This window comes from Xenia sp. Carnegie-2017, unplaced genomic scaffold (assembly GCF_021976095.1).
Source record: "Xenia sp. Carnegie-2017 unplaced genomic scaffold, XeniaSp_v1 HiC_scaffold_23, whole genome shotgun sequence".
Lineage (NCBI taxonomy): Eukaryota > Metazoa > Cnidaria > Anthozoa > Malacalcyonacea > Xeniidae > Xenia > Xenia sp. Carnegie-2017.
The window spans coordinates 15,527,030-15,548,710 of record NW_025813486.1 but is presented as its reverse complement, the minus strand read 5'-3'; the positions used below and the strand labels follow the sequence as shown (position 1 = coordinate 15,548,710).

General features: G+C 34.2%; 1 protein-coding gene and 1 long non-coding RNA gene across 7 annotated transcripts in view; one reads left to right on the top strand and one right to left on the bottom strand.

The window, feature by feature from the left end:
- The window catches only part of LOC124448105 (eukaryotic translation initiation factor 2 subunit 1-like), a 117,159-nt gene that overhangs the window by 45,515 nt on the left and 49,963 nt on the right, over window positions 1-21,681 (bottom strand). The window contains exons 1-3 of one of the 6 annotated variants that reach the window (XR_006948931.1): window positions 15,231-15,466; window positions 14,420-14,554; window positions 213-369 (exon numbers count right to left, since the gene is read on the bottom strand). Coding sequence is in view for 2 of the 6 variants with exons in the window: in XM_046999122.1 (XP_046855078.1) it covers window positions 241-369 (129 nt within the window). In the remaining 4 variants the exon portion in view is untranslated. Of the gene's footprint in view, window positions 1-194; window positions 370-2,224; window positions 2,492-5,842; window positions 5,893-14,419; window positions 14,555-15,230; window positions 15,467-17,148; window positions 17,290-21,681 lie in introns of those variants that run through there. The other 5 variants (XR_006948929.1, XM_046999122.1, XM_046999124.1 and 2 more) reach the window with 5 other exon arrangements.
- Window positions 3,726-6,144, top strand: LOC124448123. The gene is made up of 2 exons (XR_006948951.1): window positions 3,726-4,154; window positions 5,032-6,144. It is a non-coding gene; the product is annotated as an uncharacterized LOC124448123 (long non-coding RNA).

Sequence of the window (21,681 nt, the reverse complement as noted above, 5' to 3'; positions counted from 1 at the left end):
GAAGGTCCAATTCATCTCAAGTTAAATATTTGAGGCTGTATTTTAACCATAATGGACCTTAAATAAATTTTCTCTCGAAATACTGACCATGAAACATTTATTTCTAATAGTCACATGAAAGATTGATATCTGTGTTGGGTTTGAATATAATTGAAGTTAACTAAATGCAGTTCAAGTCAACTGCAGGGTTGTGTATGATAAAAATAAAACACAGCAAGTTTTAAAACAAACCACAATCATTTATGCTTCATCATGTTTTTCTTCATCATCAGGATTATCATCATCACCATCAACTTCTGCATTTTGACGTTCAAGTTTTTCCAGTTCCTTTGCAAAGTCTGCTTCATCCATATCTGTGACAACCTTTGGCTGAACAAATAAAAATGATAATCAATGGTAGAAATTTATTGCTTTAATTTATCATTTGAAATCAACAAATTTCTTGCATGAATGCAAAGTCATGGCAATAAGATTTACAAATACATTTCAACCCCTAATCTTGATTGGCATGTATCTGACATAATGAGAAGAACTGACAAAATAAACACAAAAGTAGATTGCTAAGCTCTTGGTCAGTAATGATCAAAGTTAAAAATCTGTGTGTAAAGTGAAGGTTTGAATCAACAATTGACTTGTAATGTGCAAATCACACACAATGACTTGCAAGGATGGTATGGGGGAGGTATGTAGATAATATGGTGATTGCATGAGGATAATATATAGTGATGGTACTAGGTTGATATGGTATGGTAGGAGGTTCACATGGTGGTAGTACAAAGATGATGCGGTGATGATTTGAGGATGATATGGTATGATATGAGGATCACATGGTGGTAGTACAAAGATGATGTGGTGATGGTTTGAGGATGATATGGTATGGTATGAAGTTCACATGGTGGTAGTACAAAGATGATATAAAGATGATAACAAGGTGTTAATAGCATAATATGCACATGGAATAAAATGATACAGAGATTGATAACAGAAAGTTTGAAGAACGGTACTTTATACTTAGAACAAATGTACCTTTCTTGTTCATAATGACTTCTTCAATGGTTTTGATTGAAGTTTCTAAAGCTTTTAAACCTTCTTCTCAATTCATTGTTGTTGTCATGACAACATAGGTAGGTGGTGAAATACGATTTATCTTAAAGAACAAGACAATTTATTCGTAAATAATCGCTGTGCTCTGTACAATCTTAACTTTAATTTTACAAACAAAATTTCCTAAACATACATACAAAAACATACAGAAAATAAACATTTGAACATATTTATTCATACTTGACACAAACCTTATGCGATCAAGCACAGAATGAATGTATTGCTTCTACTTTTTCTTCGTTTGGTTCAGTTTTTTTCACGTTAACATTTCCAAGTTTAACACAAATAACTAAAATATTCCCCAAAATGGCGGCTAAAATTGTCGTCATAAGACATGAACAACGAAATGCCACAGAGTGGATAACGTTTTATTTACAATAAACAGAGAAAGACAAAGAAAATAAAGTTTCGAAATTTAAAAATGTTCATGCTCGCTTGCGTCAAAAGTTCACAAAAATGGCAAAAAGTTCATATTACATCTAATTTTTAAAATCGGAAGTTAACGGATTAATTCGGACATTTTCGGAAAACCTTTGAAATTTTTTGAAAACCCTCGGAAGTATTCGGAAAACATCGGATTACCTTAAAATCGTCGTTGTTTTGAAAGAAGTGTCAAGCCATGAGATTTTCTTTTCATTGAACTATGAGTTATCTATACATTATTCATGAAAATGATGAAAATACAAAAATGCATAATATTTAGAAAAGTTCACAAAAAGTTCACAAACTTTAAATGTTCATGAAATGTTCATGAAGAGAGCACAAAGTTCACAAATCTGTGAACTTTGTTTACGATCTGCCAGCACTGAGTCTAGCACATTGCTAAAAGAGCATTTAACATAACATTTCTTGACTAAAAGAAATATAACTGCATTTATAATAAGCAGAGAATGTAGACTCCACAATTGTAAAGTTATCTGAAAGTTCACTTTTTAATTATAAATGTAAAGGCATGGCAGTAGGATTCACAAGAACATTTCAAGCCTCTGACCTTTGTTGGCTTGCCAGCATAATGAGAAGAACTGACAAAATAAACACAAAGTAGTTTGCTAAGCTCTTGTTGATGAATGATCAAGGTTAAAAATATGTTTACGTAAAAGCACAATTGAAATAAACTGAATACATAAAACAAACTTTTTTATTACAGACATGTTTCGGCAAACTCATCAGTGCAAATGAATATGTTACAAAATGTGATAAATAGAGATAAATGACGTACAGTTGACTTACAATGGTTATTTCTAAATATAACGTTTCTGATACATTGAGCCAAAGTTGATTTAAAGTTCTTCTGGTATATAAGGCGAACAATTGAATTCCTCAACAAGGCTCTCTTGTATGGGATAACCTCCAGTAGTATTTTCAAAACCGCTCTCTTGTATGGGAGCTCCCAGACCATTTCCCGTTTCCGCTCCCGCTTCTCCAACACAATCTTGCAAGTTTTGCTCACCATTGCTTTCCTCATTTTGCTCATTTTCTGAAGGTCTCGAGTCGTTAGAAGTTTTCTTTCTATCCATGGCTGTGTTTGTATAAAATGAAGATAAGACGTCTTTATTCACGGAACTTTTCCATACAATACGCTACCTTACAAATTACGTGATAATGTTTAAAATTTGATTTTAATCTTACAGACAACCAAAGTATTTCATACACGATCGTGCAACAAGTATAAGAAAGAGGAATTCTGAGACAAGTGGTGCCTTTAATTCGTTGCATTTGACAACAACTATTACCAGACGCAAATATAATCAAACATTTTTCTGGCCGAGTGAACGCCTTGTTATATCAAATAAGTATTTTTGCAACATTCCCAAGAATCGCAAAATAAATAAAGCAGAGGAGCAAATTGCATGCAAGTATTAACATAGCCCCCAACAGAAGTGAGAATAGATTCAAATAGACAATTGAATATTCCGATCTGATGTCGTGAGGGCTTGGGCGCAAAATTTTGGAGTTAAATTTGGGATAATTTTCAACTGTACAAAAAAGGTATGAAACAAGATCAAAGCATGGCAGCTAAAATTAATGAACATTCGATACACTATGCATAAGGTCAAAATTCAGCAATTTAAAAATTTACATGATGTTGAACTGTAATGAACATAACGTCAGAAAAGCCTAAACTAGCTTGTACTGTCCATTAGAAATCCAAACCATGCAATTTTGTACAAATTCACTAACAACCCTAAAATGCAATAAGTATAAACATAAACTACTCTTTGAAAATTGAAAAAACCCGCAATTTTGTACAAATGCAGTAAGTATATAAAACCAAAACATATCTCGTAGCTTTAGCTAAATAAGGACTAACAAAATTTAGCTCGAGTAAAAGTATGTGTTCTCTTTTAAACAAAGTACCTGTTCTTGAGAAACCACAAATAAGAAAAATAGGAATGAAAAATTGCTTTTATTCCTTGAGTAACTCATACACTTGTAGTCTTGTGCAAACTAACAAGGTATCAAGTATGTGAAGTATATGTGGGAGTCAAGAAGTATATGAAGGGAGACACAATTCAACAGAAAACAGCGAAAAGCGCGCATGATCTATTGTCTAGTGTAGGTGGTCACGGTCACGTGGTATCGTATAAAATATTCCATCGTTTTATATTTTGCATGTGCTTATGCATGGACAACAATGCAAAATCTATATTGTGTTGTTACTTCAAAGTCAGTTTAGACAACTAAAGACGACATTTTGTTTGAGGAATTAAATACGGGCATTCAGTAGCATTCTGCCTCTGAAATTTTAGGAAAAATTGCTTTATTAAATGACAATGAAGGTGATATTGTTCAACATCCAGCGACGTCAAGTCAAAGAACAAACTGAAAGATTGTATCGACTTAAATGGTACGAGATGGTTAATAAAATTTAGAATCATTGCAAAAATCTATCATCGGTTATAAGCGAAAAGCTGACAGACAAGCCCCTTGAAAATAACTGCACTATGTCTCACAAATTTCTCCCATCGTCGACCCAAACAAGATGAAGGATGCCGGTTACTTATGCGGAAGGTTTTGTCAACAACATCACGACAAAGAAGACTTTCAAGGTAAAATTTTGTTGCTTTTTGTTAAAGGTAGCCTATCTGTATCTATGTAATCTGAAAATAAAGTTGTTTAGTTGCATTAGAATGAAGCAAATGCTGATGTTCAATGTGCGATAGGCTTTGGTAAAGTTGGCAAAGATGCTTGCGTAGACTGCGGTCAAGCATATGTTGTAGTTGCTTCTCACTGCAGCTTTTTGTCGTGTCAAAATACTGGATACTTTTCTATTTAATTTTATCAACAATATTTGTCTGCATCCTCTGATACTCGGGAACATGCTTCACTAAATTTGGCTTAATATTTCATGAAATAATTCACAAAGTTTGTTGTAATTAGTTCAATTCCAAAGACTCGTGAAATAAAACACTTTCATTTTGTTCATTCAAATGTACTTGGTATGATTGTAATATAATTGATACTATTGATTTGTATTTGCACCCGTTTTCTAAACAGGAAGTTTGCAATAGTTTTGGAACAAGCATTTGGCACATTTCCCTTTAGTTAAAAAGAGCATATGTAAGATTTATGATGGCAAAGCTCGGCAAAGACCTAATACTATAAAATAAGACAAGTGCATCTGTGCATGTTACTTCTTTGCACAATAAACATCAGCATTTGCTTGTTTCAAATACACATAAACAACTTTATTTTCATATTTAACGAACATAGAAACGTGATTCTCAACGAAAATCAACAAATTTTTATCAACACCTTCGACAATGACAAGCGAAATTTCGTCCAATTTTTGAAACGTATTGCGGATTTTTTTTAAAAGTTTGTTCGCCATCATTTTGTCGTTTGCCGATGGCAGCCTTTGCAATGTTATAGCACAATTCATACCATCGACACTAATACTATCTTTCCGTTTATTCTTTGCCACAGGTTGTTAAACAACGTCAACTTTTCGTTAGTTGTCCATATCATGTCTAAAGCAGTTTTTTTCCGAAAGTTTTAGACATAGAAGACTCCCGAACCTCCGTATTCAAAAGCACTGGTGTCTTCAAGAGTCTTTATTGACTCGAAAAGGCGACAAAATACGGCATATCACCGACTTTAGCTTTGTTTGTGCCACATAAAAATGTATTGTGGCTGCTGATTATGCGCCACAACAAGATTACTTAGTCACGTGAGCTTCGAGTTATGCTTCGGAAATTTTACAACTGGTCAAGGAAAAATTTCACAACTGTTATGGCATTTTTATTCTCCGTCAAGTAGTTTACGCTGAATATATAACCCAACTTTAGCTCAATGGCAAATAAACGAGAAATTTCTAACATTCTGTATGATACACCATGTACAATAATAATAAACTTAAATTATTAGTGAGATGATTTAACGATGGTGGAGCAAAACGTGAAAGTTATAAACGACACTCAAATTAGTAAATGTAAATCGTAACTCTCACACCAACCTCTTTTACTGAAGCCAAGTTAGCCACGAAGGTAAAAATGTACAAATCAAGTTGAAAGTCTCGTTTGCACGCTTTAAAAATTGAGATAGATCTGAGACAATAAGAATCCCTTGCCTCTGTGTTAGTGGTCCTCTTCTTCGGCACGATCTCACGTTATGTAAACTTCGCAAACAACAGAGAGGAGTTTTCCCTTAGCGGTCCACTTCTTCGATACGTTCGCACGTTGTGTGACGTCACCTTGCAGTGTCCAGTCTTTGCTAACGCAGGAAGTACAACAGTTTCCCCCAACCAACCAATCAAAATCTCGAGGAATTATCAAACCAAGAAAAATCCTAAAAAGGAGTCGAACGGATTTCATCAAACTTTCATTAACATCTTGACTTTGGTGAAGAAAACATCTCTCGAAGGAGGCTCAAATGTACGAAACGAAATACATATACGATACGATACATCATTGTTTCATAAAACTAGCCATATTTTCCTTTATGTTATTGTTTTCTTCATTCGCAATGTCGACATAATCATAAAGTTTTTGTCGTTTTGTGAGCTTTTGTACTTTTTAATACAGTTAACGTCATGATACACTTCCGTGTTTAAAATTTCAAACATTCTCGATTTCATTTGATGATATATAAAGTTAGAAAGGAGTATTAGAATTTTTCAACGAACTTTACAGACTGTATAAGATCTGATAAACGTCAAAGGTGAACGTCGAGATTAAATTAACATGAAATTTAAACTCAGAGTCAGACAATGCCCGCAGGTCATTCTCCTAGAGAAACTTGCAATGTATATTTTAATTGGATTGCATGCTGGTTTTGGTGTATGTCAACGAAGATGTTCTAGTTAAAACTAAGGGCAAATAAAAATTTGCTTTTTCACAAATAGAAAACTCGACATCGAAAAGTACATTTGTTCTAATTAGTAAATATTTCAATTATTATTATGTTCACGGCGAACTTGTACAAATTATAGATATTTATAGTTCATCAGAAATTGAAGGAAAATTTAAATCATACAATTCAATAAGAAGTTCCAATATAAAAGTACGAGTAAAAATATTAGATATTCAGTCAGACTTTCTGCTCCAGGTTTCATCTTTTGATCCTCTGCAACACTCTCTGGAACGTTTTGTGAACGGGAATTATTTTTTTCGTCTTGATGTACTTTCTTCAAGCTCTCGCGATTTTCCTTTCGTCCGTATTTGATTAAAGTTAGCTCTGGATTTTTTCACCGTTTTTTCGCTCTTTTCCTTACTTTGTATAAAATCGAATGTAAATACAGTTGACAAACTTTAACAATTTATATCCTTCATTCTGCCACAGCTACATGACACACCAGTGCAATGCAAGAACCACGATGAACCGACATTCAACAACGTTTGTCGCGGACGCAAAACGCGGCATGGTTATCTACACACTTCTTTACATAATACAAACAATAATGTCGTTAAGTGGTGGCATGGAAAGAAAAATTTAAAATCTTTTCGTACAATACAAAGAAAATGCCCGCAGCTCATTTCCCTTAGAGATAACTTGCAATGTATATTTTAATTGGATTACATACTGGTTTTGGTGTATGTCAACGAAGATGTTCGAGTTAAATCGAAGTGATGAAATACACGATATAATGCGTTCTCATACAATTCAGAGAACAATTATCACTTTTATACCCCTTGAGTGAAAGCAATAAATTAAAACGAATTACGCGGAGACAGCAACGCATTTACCCCTGAAAACAGTAGAGTAAATGCTCTTGATGAACTCTAAATATTTTTCAGGTTTTATTGATAAGCGTACGTAAACAAAACACGATAAATTGACCGTTTAGCTGGCGACAGTTTATGCCATTGCAGACGCACTTCCTGTTCACAGCCTGACTCTCTTAGGAAACAGCGTCTTGTTTGGAGCTAAATTCAGCATTTTTGGCAAAGTTATCCAAATAATGTTCAGTTCCCTTACTTGCATCCGAATTTGGTGGTTGATATAGCCACTCAATAAAGATATGCTACGCGATCCATGAAAAATTACTTTTTATTACAAATGAAATGACAGCCCTACTCCGTCTAGTTTCATAAAAGAAATAACATACATAATATATCCAAAATTTTAACTTGATTAAATTGATGCTCACCATCGAAAGCAACAATCTCAAGTCGGTAATAAACTTAATGATGTGAAGTTTTAAATTACTCGTTTGTAGATGTTGATTTTTAGGTTAATGCAAATCCTGTGAAGAGCCGTTAAGATTACGTGAATTTGAAGTTTCGAAAAGTCAGTCAATACCAACACCAATTATAAATCGATCACTCAATATAAATATTACAGTCCAACTTATAATTTATATGTTGTGGTGTAATATTTATATTGAAAATCCCGCTTTTCAACAATATTGATGAATCTACAACTCTTTATTTCTCTGTCAACCTTGAAAATTACTAGAATTCTATTACTCAAACCGAAAGGAATACCCTATTTTTTAATTAGCTTTGTTCTTTCGTGTGCGTTTTTCTTATTTATCAGTGGCAACACTTTATAGCGTGTCTTAGTCCAACGTCAAGATGTGTTTAGCTGTTTGACTAAAGAATCGGAAGCGACGGAGCTTATGAGCTCTTAGATTGCACTTATTGACCTCTAGTATTTCAAACATGCAAATGTTCGGCGTTTTGCCAGTGGCTCAGTGGTTTATACATTATAACGCATGAAATGACAGCACTAAAAAATTATCACTCGATAAAGATTAATAATTACATTAATGAAAATAATTATTATTAAGAAAGAGCTTTGCAAAAACGTACAAATTATTTTAAATTGTTCATTAGTACATAAGATTAAAGTATGCCTTTCTTCCATTCATTATTGAATGGTTAAAACAAAATATTTTCTTGAGTTCTTGCGTTTTACACAAACCTATTTATAATATAAAATGTACATGATTTATTTCTCTTAGTATAAATCATTTTACGTTGAAGTTAACAAATCTTTAAAGTTTTTCTAACGTTGATGGAACATTTAAAACCAAATCTTCGTTCAGCATTCTTGTCAAGTCTTGCAGGTCAAACAAAAATTCTTCAGGAAAAGTCTCTTGAATGGGTAAATTTAGAATTGGTTGAGTATTTTCACCATCTTCCATGCTTTCATTTTCCACTGCACTGTCGTATCTTTCGTTGCCATCTTCTAACCCATCACAACTATCTTCTTTAACGTTATTCTCTTTTTCAACACAGGTATTTTTACCTTTGTTGTTCATCTTTTTGTAAATGACGATCTAAAGATAATTAGAATAGGAAAGAGGCATAATGTGGACTATTCTACAAAATAGCCAACTTATTACGCATTTCAAATTTCACCAATCTCAGACGGTGAAACTATACATTTCTAGAGAAATTAACAATGGTAATGTTCTGAAATTTGCAAAGTACATCTTTACGTCTGGAATTCATAAGTATTTTGTTTTTATGTCACGTGATCATTTTCTGAAACGTTAGGACAAAGAATAAGAATTTGTAATTTTTCATTACTTTGGGGCTTTTGTGTTTGTATGTATTGTTTGTATTTATTTATGTATTTACTGTATGTTCTGTGGGTACTTTCTGAGATGGGTACTTATGTATTACTGAGATTTATTGTATGTATTTACCCAAAACTACAGATTAGTGAGAATAAATGTCTATCCCATGATCTATACGTATGTAACATTATTGTATTAGCTTATTATTGGTATTTGTATCCAAGGTAACGCTTGGAACAATGTTACTCGAATAACTTGATATAGTAAGATAATTAGAGGTGTCTCTGACTTACTGAGAGATAGTAAATGTGCTGTTTGTCTACGATAGCAAACATTTTTATGCGACGTATTTAATGAACTTTATACAGGTTTCATTGCAAGTTTTTGCATCTTTAAATGAACCAAACGAATTGTGAAATAGAACATCACGAATGTATTAAATTACTATCAGCCAGCATATACTTGCTTTGTCGTGAAGAAATATGTAATGAAATTTGTTGGTGTTCGCGTGATGAGAGTTTCTTATTTTTATACAATCTAGTTATTTTCATCAGTGCAGCGACGTTAGAAGACAGACTGTTGTATGACGATGTTTTTGTGACCCACACTGACTACATAGAAATGTAGAAAAAAATGAAGATCATAAACAATTTTTTTCACCCAGTATAATAATAATAAATTAAAATTGCGAATATTTTATTTCCAAAAGCGAACAAAACAGACAAATAAACAACGCGGGGTTTGCTCTAATTGCGGGGTTTCCTCGGAGTCAAAACAATTTTAGTTCACAATGTTGATAATTTTACTAAAATGTACTGCAGTATATTTTTGATATCAAAAAATTAGTTTAAAATGATCGGAAAACACGATCCAGCAGTAAAAATGCCGAAATGGATGAAACTTGTTTCATACCATCATTTGACGAAGCGTTGTTGAAATGGATGGATAGCCAATGTTGAAATATATTTCAACATTTGACGAAGTCCTACAAAAGGTTTGCTAAATCATAAATACTTAACGACGTGGTTGCGTCCTAGACCCAAATCCTTCGCAAAAATTTTACGACAGCTTAAATTAACGTCGTGTTTTGCTAAATGTGTGGACATCACACTGACCTCGAGATTTTAAAACAATTATTTTATTTCACCCAGTATAATAAAAATAAATTAAAATTGTGAATATTTTATTTCCAAAAGCGAAAAAAACAGACAAAATTAGTTTAAAATGATCGGGAAAAGAATCCAGCAGGAAAAATGCCGAAATGTATCAACTTCTTTCACATACCATTTGACGAAGCGTTGTTGAAATGTATGGTTCGAATCGTTAGAATAGCAAAATATTTTATTACTTAGTGTAAAATAGAATAGATAAGTCATATCTACCTTTTCTTTTAAAGCGAAGTTAGCCAAGTAAAGAAATATACGAGAATCAAGTGAACGATCTCCTTTTTATGTAAAATCCTTATGCATGTACATATGCATAATGCATGATATATGATCTTTATTCTTATTGTTGAAATTCAGGTCACCTGGAATAGACCATACTTCAAGCGCACCACTTCCTCGTAACCATTGTTATAAAATTACTCCGCCATGTTTGTCCGAGTTTTTCTCTTAAGCAAACACGTGTTTCCACATTTTTGAAAACCGCCAAAGTGGTGTATTAGGCATGCAACGTTACACGAGCACAGTGTTTCAAATCTTTTTATAAAAATTCAAAACAAAGGAATTCCTGTCCATTTGTTCGTGTCCAAAATATCACGAACATCGGGTCATGTATTAAGGCTGCGTTTACACTATACCGGATTCGCTCATCACGATATCTTCATTTGCTTTAAAGGGTTAACTGTTTGGAGTAAAAGCTTATTATGCTGATAGATTTAGTCTATTTGATTGTGTTTCTGACGTTGAACAATTTCACTTCCTTTTAATACAAAGAATATTCAACCTGCTACGATAGCAATCCGGTATGGTGTGAACGGGGCCTAAAACGCCACAATAAATAATTTCGCCGAAGTCTGCATCACACATGGTGGCAAAAGTACATTTTATAACAATAGCAATAATATGGCTTTATGAACGGTTGCTCATTTGCATCAAGGAGATTCACTCGGTTAGAAAAGCAATGTGATTTCATGTTATCATTGGCGCTTTTAACGGCACGAATATTTTATTGACCGCATGGTGGACAAGAGTACATTTTATGTGTTATTACAAGTAGACAATAAATAAGTAAAAGCTCTCAATAGTGACTTTACAGTCCCAGAGCCAAGAAATGTTTCATCTTGTTAAACTGTTTGAGCATCTCAAATGACTTTCGTTTTAAAATATGTACGTATGTGTAATGTAATGGCAAAGAAAAGTACCGAACTGAGAGTGTTGTAGAGCTTATTATCGAAGAGTATTTATCAATTTGATAACCGCTACATGACCTTGGAATAAACTGACACGCACATATCATATTTATACAACTATAAATATTCGGCTTCATAGATACTAGACCACAAAGTCCACAAGAGTTTTAGACGAATTATAAATTTTACCAGGACAACTCAACTAACGAATTAACAGGAAGTTTTGCTTTTCCATGTTAAACTTATTTTATCATCATTCTGCTGACTCAGTTCATTTACAGAAGAAAATTTCGTTTGATTTATCCGTGAAGGACGATTTTACTCTTCACAAAGCGTTTGGACAACAAATGGCGATATAGTATTTATCTAATAAAAACAGTTTTCATTCAAAATAGCAATGAATTTTATGTTAAATTTGCGAAGACGTTTCTATAATTGTCGCAAGTAAAGTACGTGACACTCATATAGCAGCAGTGTATTTTAATATTTTAAAGAACAAACATTACAGTTTGCGAAAGACATGGACCAATAGGTCCAATAAGTCCCATTCCCCTATGTTTAATGTAATGTGTAATCAGTCCTTTACAACAAATCAATTCCATGCTCATAATCACTGTATGTATGAAAATAGAATGCTAATAGAGTTCAAACTTTCATGTCAACTGCAACATATACATGTAAAGATAAATAACCTAAATGAAGCAATTGCTTTGCCACCACTTGCCTTTAGCATGCAAATTTTGTAAAATGAACTTTGGAAAACTGCTCGTCCAATTACTCCTAATTTAATATTTGCATATTATACATACATACAGTTTTACTTCTTGCTGTTACTTTTATAAATTAACTTAAAGTAAATGGTTTGAGCCCGGTAGTATCGTTACATGTTTGTAGATGTAGATCGTCCAGATTGGTATAGTCCTGAGAATGACTGTTTTTGTTATTGTTGACTGACGTTTCGACAACCTTAGCGTTAGTCATCTTCAGAATCAAATGAGGAGTAAACGTCAGGTTAGCCGTATTTGTTATCTGGTTCTTTCTTACGCAGCGGTGGTTGAACCAGAGTTGTTGGCGTATGCGTCTGACGTTGCTTGCAAAACGTATGTAGTCGTTAGCAAGCTGTTCGCTCTGTCGTCCAAATGATCGTAATAAAGTAAATGGTTTGAACCCGGGAGTATCGTTACATGTTTGTAAATGTAGATCGTTCAAGTTGGTATAGTCTTGAGAAGGACTGTTTTTGTTGTTGTTGACTGATGTTCAACCACCGCTATGTAAGAACCAGATAACAAATACGGCTAACCTGACGTTTACTCCTCATTTGACTCTGAAGATGACTAACGCTAAGGTTGTCGAAACGTCAGTCAACAACAACACCAACAGTCCTTCTCAGGACTATACCAACCTGGACGATCTACATCTACAAACAAACATGTAATAAATTAAATTAGTTATATGAGAATTTGAAAATAAAAGGTTATACAATAACTTTGTCTAAATTAGTGACAAAATATAAAAGATATTTTGTTGCTCATCATATCAATCCTTTGTTTTAAAAATTACTGTGCTTTTGTCCGTTTGGTATTGTGTCGCTTATAATTTTATGTCAACAGACATAATAGAAAAACTGTTGTCCAATTATATCTAATACATATTAATGAGCATTTCATATAACCAATCAAAATCCATAAAACATTTTGTATGAAACATGTTTAGCTCCTAAGTTAAACATAAAGTTCTACTTGAATCTCTCTCGGGCAGTCAGTCGGTACGACTAGGACTGTTTATGGATTGGGTTTGCTTTTGATGGCCGATCTCCAAACCGCTCTGTTGCTTGCGGCTGTCTTCCAGTTGTTAGGTAGGATCTCTCTCACTTTCATGTTTCGTTTTACGACGTCTTTGTATCTGAGTCTGGGTCTTCCTTGGTTTCTCTTCCCTTCGCACAGTTGTGAGAACAGCAGTTGTCTTGGGAGTCTTTCCTGATCCATCCTGTATACATGCCCCAGCCAACGAAGGTTTCTTTCTATCAGAATATCTGCCATCGAGGGGAGGTTAGCACGTTTCAGGATTTCCACATTTGTGATCTTGTCCTGCCATTTGATGCTCATGATATCTCTCAGCTGTCTCATCATAAAAGCATGTAGTTTCTTTACCTGAGTTCTGTAGATGGTCCAGGTTTCTGCTCCATAAAGGAGGGTTGATAACACCACAGCTCTGTAGACTTTGCATTTTACCCTGACTGACACATGCCTATTGTTCCACAGTCTTTCCTGGAGCTTGCCAAATGCTGTACTTGCCTTCCCAATCCTGACCTTCAGCTCTTTCTCTATTTTTGAAGATCTGGAAACAGTGCTTCCAAGATATGTGAAGTCTGTGGCTTGGACAAGCGGGATTTGATGGAGAAAGAGCTGAAGGTCAGCTGAAGGTCAGTTGAATAAGAACATGACAAACTCTGCTTCTTTTATTTTTTCTCTGAAGCTGCAAAAAACAGCAAAAAACATACGTCAGTTGTATGATTTCAAATCTTTGATACATCATACAGGTGGGCAAATTGTCCAATGGACTCAAGTGATGTCCTTCTGATAATAGTTACACAGTCAGACAAAGCAAACATGAGACAGTCATTGTGTAAATGGTGTGAACATGTGTTTTGTTATTTTATTTTGTTTTGGAGACACACAACTTTTCTTCAATATGCAAAAGACATTGTTATGATATCACAATGCATAATTAACTTTAGGAAAAACTAATTTTTGTGGTTAGATAACATAAATTATTGCCAATGTCACAGGGTCCTAATATTATTGATTTCAATGCATTGGGATGGTGTCATTGTAATTTTCAAATAAACGACTAATGATTGAATATGTCCGTCTTAATACAGCATGGGGTACTTAGGGAAATGGTAACAGGATGATATCAGGATAGTAGAGGCACCAGGGGGATGTCATTTTAGTCATACAATATACTTTTCATAGAAATATAAACCAAACACTTACAGCTTGTTGTAAAACAAATGTTCCTTTCTTGTTCATAATGACTTCTTCGATAGATGTTTCCAAAGCTTTTAAACCTTCTTCTAGATTCATTGTTGTTGTCGTGACAACATAGGTAGGTGGTGAAATTGGATTTATCTTAAAGAAGAAAACAGTTTACAATCATACAGTGAAATTTTCAAAGATTATTTATCATTGTATGGTATTTAGGCCTGGCACAGGTATTGTAAGATATAATTACATTGCTGTGCACATTTGGAACATCTATAAATAATTAAATCTTGTTTCTGTGAACATCAAAATGTTCATCCTCATTGTGTTTATGTAGCAATATTGCAATTTGATGCATTTCAATGAGAATGATATGTCATATACAGTGGTGTAAAACAAAGCTTCATGCTATTCTTGGTTCTTAAGGTTCCTTTTCCTTGACAACTCATTTATTGACAATTGTCTTGTTGTACACAATGTTCAGTAGTATATATAATAATCATTCTACAGTTGAAATCTTGACATAAACATATTTAAAAGTTAAAATGACATGATGAATATGAGGTATAGCTCTATTGGTTAAGAACAGTTCATGTACGAGGTCAGATGATGTTAATGTTGATTCATAATGGTTTCAAAAAAGCCTGGCTGACTGATAATTATGATAATAAACACATAACCCAGGCTGTCACATGTTACAATCGTAAACAAAATCTCAGCAAACTTTTGCCATAAATATAAAGCAGTTTTAAAATTCAAAAGGAGTAAAGATCTTTTTATAAAGTCTAACGATGATCAATGATTGCAGTACAATAGAACTTACCTAAATGAAGTCATAATATTAAACGTCGCTCGATTTTGAAATAGAAATACAAGCAATTCGTTATGTTGATGATGGCACAAAATATGTACAAAGATATAACGCAGATTGTTCAATCAGTTGCATTTTTCAATGCAAAATTTTCAAGAGCCTCAAACGGTAATACTTTAAATACAGACGAACAAGTTTACAATTTGAGTTTACATGACTGACTTTACCGATTCTCGGAAACATCCGGTGGAAACTATCGGTATTCGCCGATTATTATTCGATGTCTGTCGTGAAAATGGTTTATGACGTATTCAGTGACGTAATCGGTTTTCCGACCTATGGATTTGGAAAAATCTATGTAAAGAAAATACGACATCGAAAAGTACATTTGTTCTAATTAGTTAATATTTCAATTATCATTATGTTCACGGCACACTTGTACAAATTATAGATATTTATAGTTCATCAGGAATTGAAGGAAAATTTAAATCATACAATTCAATAAGAAGTTCCAAATATAAAAGTACGAGTAAAAATATTAAATATTCAGCCTGACTTTCTGCTCCAGGTTCCATCCCTTGATCCTCTGCAACGCTCTCTGGAACGTTTTGTGAACGGGAATTATTTTCGTCTGGATGTACTTTCTCCAAGCTCTCGCGATGTTCCTCTAAATCTTTATTCTCATCCGTATCTTTATTCACTCTTGTGTTCTCCCAAACTCCTTCAAGAACCTTAGCAAATTCACCTTTTCACTCTTGTGTTTTCCCAAACTCCTTCAAGAACCTTAGCAAATTCTCCTTTTCACTCTTGTGTTCTCCCAAACTCCTTCAAGAACCTTAGCAAATTCTCCTTTTCACTCTTGTGTTCTCCCAAACTCCTTCAAGAACCTTAGCAAATTCTCCTTTTCACTCTTGTGTTCTCCCAAACTCCTTCAAGAACCTTAGCAAATTCTCCTTTTCACTCTTGTGTTCTCCCAAACTCCTTCAAGAACCTTAGCAAATTCTCCTTTTCACTCTTGTGTTCTCCCAAACTCCTTCAAGAACCTTAGCAAATTCTCCTTTTCACTCTTGTGTTCTCCCAAACTCCTTCAAGAACCTTAGCAAATTCTCCTTTTCACTCTTGTGTTCTCCCAAACTCCTTCAAGAACCTTAGCAAATTCTCCTTTTCACTCTTGTGTTCTCCCAAACTCCTTCAAGAACCTTAGCAAATTCACCTTTTCACTCTTGTGTTTTCCCAAACTCCTTCAAGAACCTTAGCAAATTCTCCTTTTCACTCTTGTGTTCTCCCAAACTCCTTCAAGAACCTTAGCAAATTTTCCTTTTCACTATTGTGTTCTCTCATGTATGGACTTAGTTTGAGAAGCCTGCAAGCAAACTCATAACAATATCTTCTCGCTGTTTTAACAGTAACCAGAATTTACCATCATTATTTGGCTTGTTTTGAAATCAACTGCTTAGGAACACTTCGAGAGAAAACGATAAACGATTACATTGAAAATTATCATTCCATTCAAAGTTAATAATGACATAAATAAAGAATAAATATATTTTACATACAAAAGTTTAAGGAAAGTTATTAAATAGCTACATTAATTAATTATCAATTAGCTACACAAGATGTAAACAAATATGTCCTTGAAAGTTTCCGTTTTTGAAACAAGATGCGTTTTCAAGTGTTCGCATTTTATACTATTATATAGTGAATGGTTATTTTTACGATGATAAATATTGAATGTGATACTTAATTATACAAATAGGGATAAATGACTTACAGTTAATTGAAATGTGAATAGTAAAACTATAAAACATATAAGGTGAAGGGCTACTTCAAAATATATATGTTCTAATACATTAGGCCAAAGTCAATTTAAAGCTCTTCTGGTATGTAAGGCGAACAATTGAATTCTTCAATACGGCTCTCTGTATGGGACAACCTCCAGTACCATTTTCGATTTCCGCTCTCACTTCTCCATGACGATCTTGAAAGTTTACCTCATCATTGCTTTCGTCGTTTTGTTCATTTTCTGAACGTCTCGTGTTCTTCGAAGTTCTACCAGGCTTCCTATACATGGCTATGTTTGTATAAAATCAAGATAAGAAGTCTTTATTTACGGAACTTTTCCATACAATACACTACTTTAAAGTTAATCGACAATGTTATAAAATTTGATTTTAATCTTACAGACAACCAAAGTATTTGATACACTATCGCGTAACAAGTATAGGAAAGAAGGATTCTGAGACAAGTGGTGCCTTTGATTCGTAGCATTTGACAACAACTATTACCCGACGTAAATATAATCAAACATTTTTCTGGCCGAGTGAGCGCCTTGTTATATCAAATAAGTATTTTTGTAACATTCCCAAGAATCGCAAAATAAATAAAGCAGCGTAGAATATTGCATGCAAGTATGAACATAGCCCCCAACAGATGTGAGAATAGATTCAAATAGACAATTGAATATTCCTATCCTCTTATGTCGTGAGGAATTGGGCGCAAAATTTTGGAGTTAAATTTGGGATAATTTTCAACTGTACAAAAAAGGTATGAAACAAGATCAAAGCATGGCAGCTAAAATTACACTTATGCATAAGGTCAAAATTCAGCAATTTAAAAATTTACATGATGTTAAACTGTATTGAACATAACGTCAGAAAAGCCTAAACTAGCTTGTACTATCCATTAGAAATCCAAACCATGCAATTTTGTACAAATTCACTAACAACCTAAAAAATACAATAAGTATAAACCTAAACTACTCTTTGAAAATTGAAAAAACCCCGCAATTTTGTACAAATTCAGTAAGTATACTAATAATAAACCAAAACATATCTTGTAGCTTTAGTTAAATAAGGACTAACAAAATTTAGCTCAAGTAAAAGTATGTGTTCTCTTGTAAACAAAGTACCTGTTCTTGAGAAGTCACAAATAAGAAAAATAGGAATGAAAATTTGCTTTTATTCCTTGAGTAACTCATACACTTGTGGTCTTGTGCAAACTAACAAGGTTATTCCTTGAGTAACTCATAAACTTGTGGTCTTGTGCAAACTAACAAGGTTATTCCTTGAGTAACTCATACACTTGTGGTCTTGTGCAAACTAACAAGGTTATTCCTTGAGTAACTCATACACTTGTGGTCTTGTGCAAACTAACAAGGTTATTCCTTGAGTAACTCATAAACTTGTGGTCTTGTGCAAACTAACAAAGTTATTCCTTGAGTAACTCATACACTTGTGGTCTTGTGCAAACTAACAAGGTTATTCCTTGAGTAACTCATAAACTTGTGGTCTTGTGCAAACTAACAAGGTTGTTCCTTGAGTAACTCATACACTTGTGGTCTTGTGCAAACTAACAAAGTTATGCCTTGAGTAACTCATACACTTGTGGTCTTGTGCAAACTAACAAGGTTATTCCTTGAGTAACTCATAAACTTGTGGTCTTGTGCAAACTAACAAAGTTATTCCTTGAGTAACTCATACACTTGTGGTCTTGTGCAAACTAACAAGGTTATTCCTTGAGTAACTCATACACTTGTGGTCTTGTGCAAACTAACAAGGTTATTCCTTGAGTAACTCATACACTTGTGGTCTTGTGCAAACTAACAAGGTTATTCCTTGAGTAACTCATACACTTGTGGTCTTGTGCAAACTAACAAGGTTATTCCTTGAGTAACTCATAAACTTGTGGTCTTGTGCAAACTAACAAAGTTATTCCTTGAGTAACTCATACACTTGTGGTCTTGTGCAAACTAACAAGGTTATTCCTTGAGTAACTCATAAACTTGTGGTCTTGTGCAAACTAACAAAGTTATGCCTTGAGTAACTCATACACTTGTGGTCTTGTGCAAACTAACAAGGTTATTCCTTGAGTAACTCATACACTTGTGGTCTTGTGCAAACTAACAAGGTTATTCCTTGAGTAACTCATACACTTGTGGTCTTGTGCAAACTAACAAGGTTATTCTTTGAGTAACTCATACACTTGTGGTCTTGTGCAAACTAACAAGGTTATTCCTTGAGTAACTCATACACTTGTGGTCTTGTGCAAACTAACAAGGTTATTCCTTGAGTAACTCATACACTTGTGGTCTTGTGCAAACTAACAAGGTTATTTCTTGAGTAACTCATACACTTGTGGTCTTGTGCAAACTAACAAGGTTATTTCTTGAGTAACTCATACACTTGTGGTCTTGTGCAAACTAACAAGGTTATTTCTTGAGTAACTCATACACTTGTGGTCTTGTGCAAACTAACAAGGTTATTTCTTGAGTAACTCATACACTTGTGGTCTTGTGCAAACTAACAAGGTTATTCCTTGAGTAACTCATACACTTGTGGTCTTGTGCAAACTAACAAGGTTATTCTTTGAGTAACTCATACACTTGTGGTCTTGTGCAAACTAACAAGGTTATTCTTTGAGTAACTCATACACTTGTGGTCTTGTGCAAACTAACAAGGTTATTCCTTGAGTAACTCATACACTTGTGGTCTTGTGCAAACTAACAAGGTTATTCCTTGAGTAACTCATACACTTGTGGTCTTGTGCAAACTAACAAGGTTATTTCTTGAGTAACTCATACACTTGTGGTCTTGTGCAAACTAACAAGGTTATTCCTTGAGTAACTCATACACTTGTGGTCTTGTGCAAACTAACAAGGTTATTCCTTGAGTAACTCATACACTTGTGGTCTTGTGCAAACTAACAAGGTTATTCCTTGAGTAACTCATACACTTGTGGTCTTGTGCAAACTAACAAGGTTATTCCTTGAGTAACTCATACACTTGTGGTCTTGTGCAAACTAACAAGGTTATTTCTTGAGTAACTCATACACTTGTGGTCTTGTGCAAACTAACAAGGTTATTTCTTGAGTAACTCATACACTTGTGGTCTTGTGCAAACTAACAAGGTTATTCCTTGAGTAACTCATACACTTGTGGTCTTGTGCAAACTAACAAGGTTATTTCTTGAGTAACTCATACACTTGTGGTCTTGTGCAAACTAACAAGGTTATTTCTTGAGTAACTCATACACTTGTGGTCTTGTGCAAACTAACAAGGTTATTTCTTGAGTAACTCATACACTTGTGGTCTTGTGCAAACTAACAAGGTTATTCCTTGAGTAACTCATACACTTGTGGTCTTGTGCAAACTAACAAGGTTATTTCTTGAGTAACTCATACACTTGTGGTCTTGTGCAAACTAACAAGGTTATTTCTTGAGTAACTCATACACTTGTGGTCTTGTGCAAACTAACAAGGTTATTCCTTGAGTAACTCATACACTTGTGGTCTTGTGCAAACTAACAAGGTTATTTCTTGAGTAACTCATACACTTGTGGTCTTGTGCAAACTAACAAGGTTATTTCTTGAGTAACTCATACACTTGTGGTCTTGTGCAAACTAACAAGGTTATTCCTTGAGTAACTCATACACTTGTGGTCTTGTGCAAACTAACAAGGTTATTTCTTGAGTAACTCATACACTTGTGGTCTTGTGCAAACTAACAAGGTTATTCCTTGAGTAACTCATACACTTGTGGTCTTGTGCAAACTAACAAGGTTATTCCTTGAGTAACTCATACACTTGTGGTCTTGTGCAAACTAACAAGGTTATTCCTTGAGTAACTCATACACTTGTGGTCTTGTGCAAACTAACAAGGTTATTCCTTGAGTAACTCATACACTTGTGGTCTTGTGCAAACTAACAAGGTTATTCCTTGAGTAACTCATACACTTGTGGTCTTGTGCAAACTAACAAGGTTATTCCTTGAGTAACTCATACACTTGTGGTCTTGTGCAAACTAACAAGGTTATTCCTTGAGTAACTCATACACTTGTGGTCTTGTGCAAACTAACAAGGTTATTCCTTGAGTAACTCATACACTTGTGGTCTTGTGCAAACTAACAAGGTTATTTCTTGAGTAACTCATACACTTGTGGTCTTGTGCAAACTAACAAGGTTATTTCTTGAGTAACTCATACACTTGTGGTCTTGTGCAAACTAACAAGGTTATTCCTTGAGTAACTCATACACTTGTGGTCTTGTGCAAACTAACAAGGTTATTTCTTGAGTAACTCATACACTTGTGGTCTTGTGCAAACTAACAAGGTTATTTCTTGAGTAACTCATACACTTGTGGTCTTGTGCAAACTAACAAGGTTATTTCTTGAGTAACTCATACACTTGTGGTCTTGTGCAAACTAACAAGGTTATTCCTTGAGTAACTCATACACTTGTGGTCTTGTGCAAACTAACAAGGTTATTTCTTGAGTAACTCATACACTTGTGGTCTTGTGCAAACTAACAAGGTTATTTCTTGAGTAACTCATACACTTGTGGTCTTGTGCAAACTAACAAGGTTATTCCTTGAGTAACTCATACACTTGTGGTCTTGTGCAAACTAACAAGGTTATTTCTTGAGTAACTCATACACTTGTGGTCTTGTGCAAACTAACAAGGTTATTT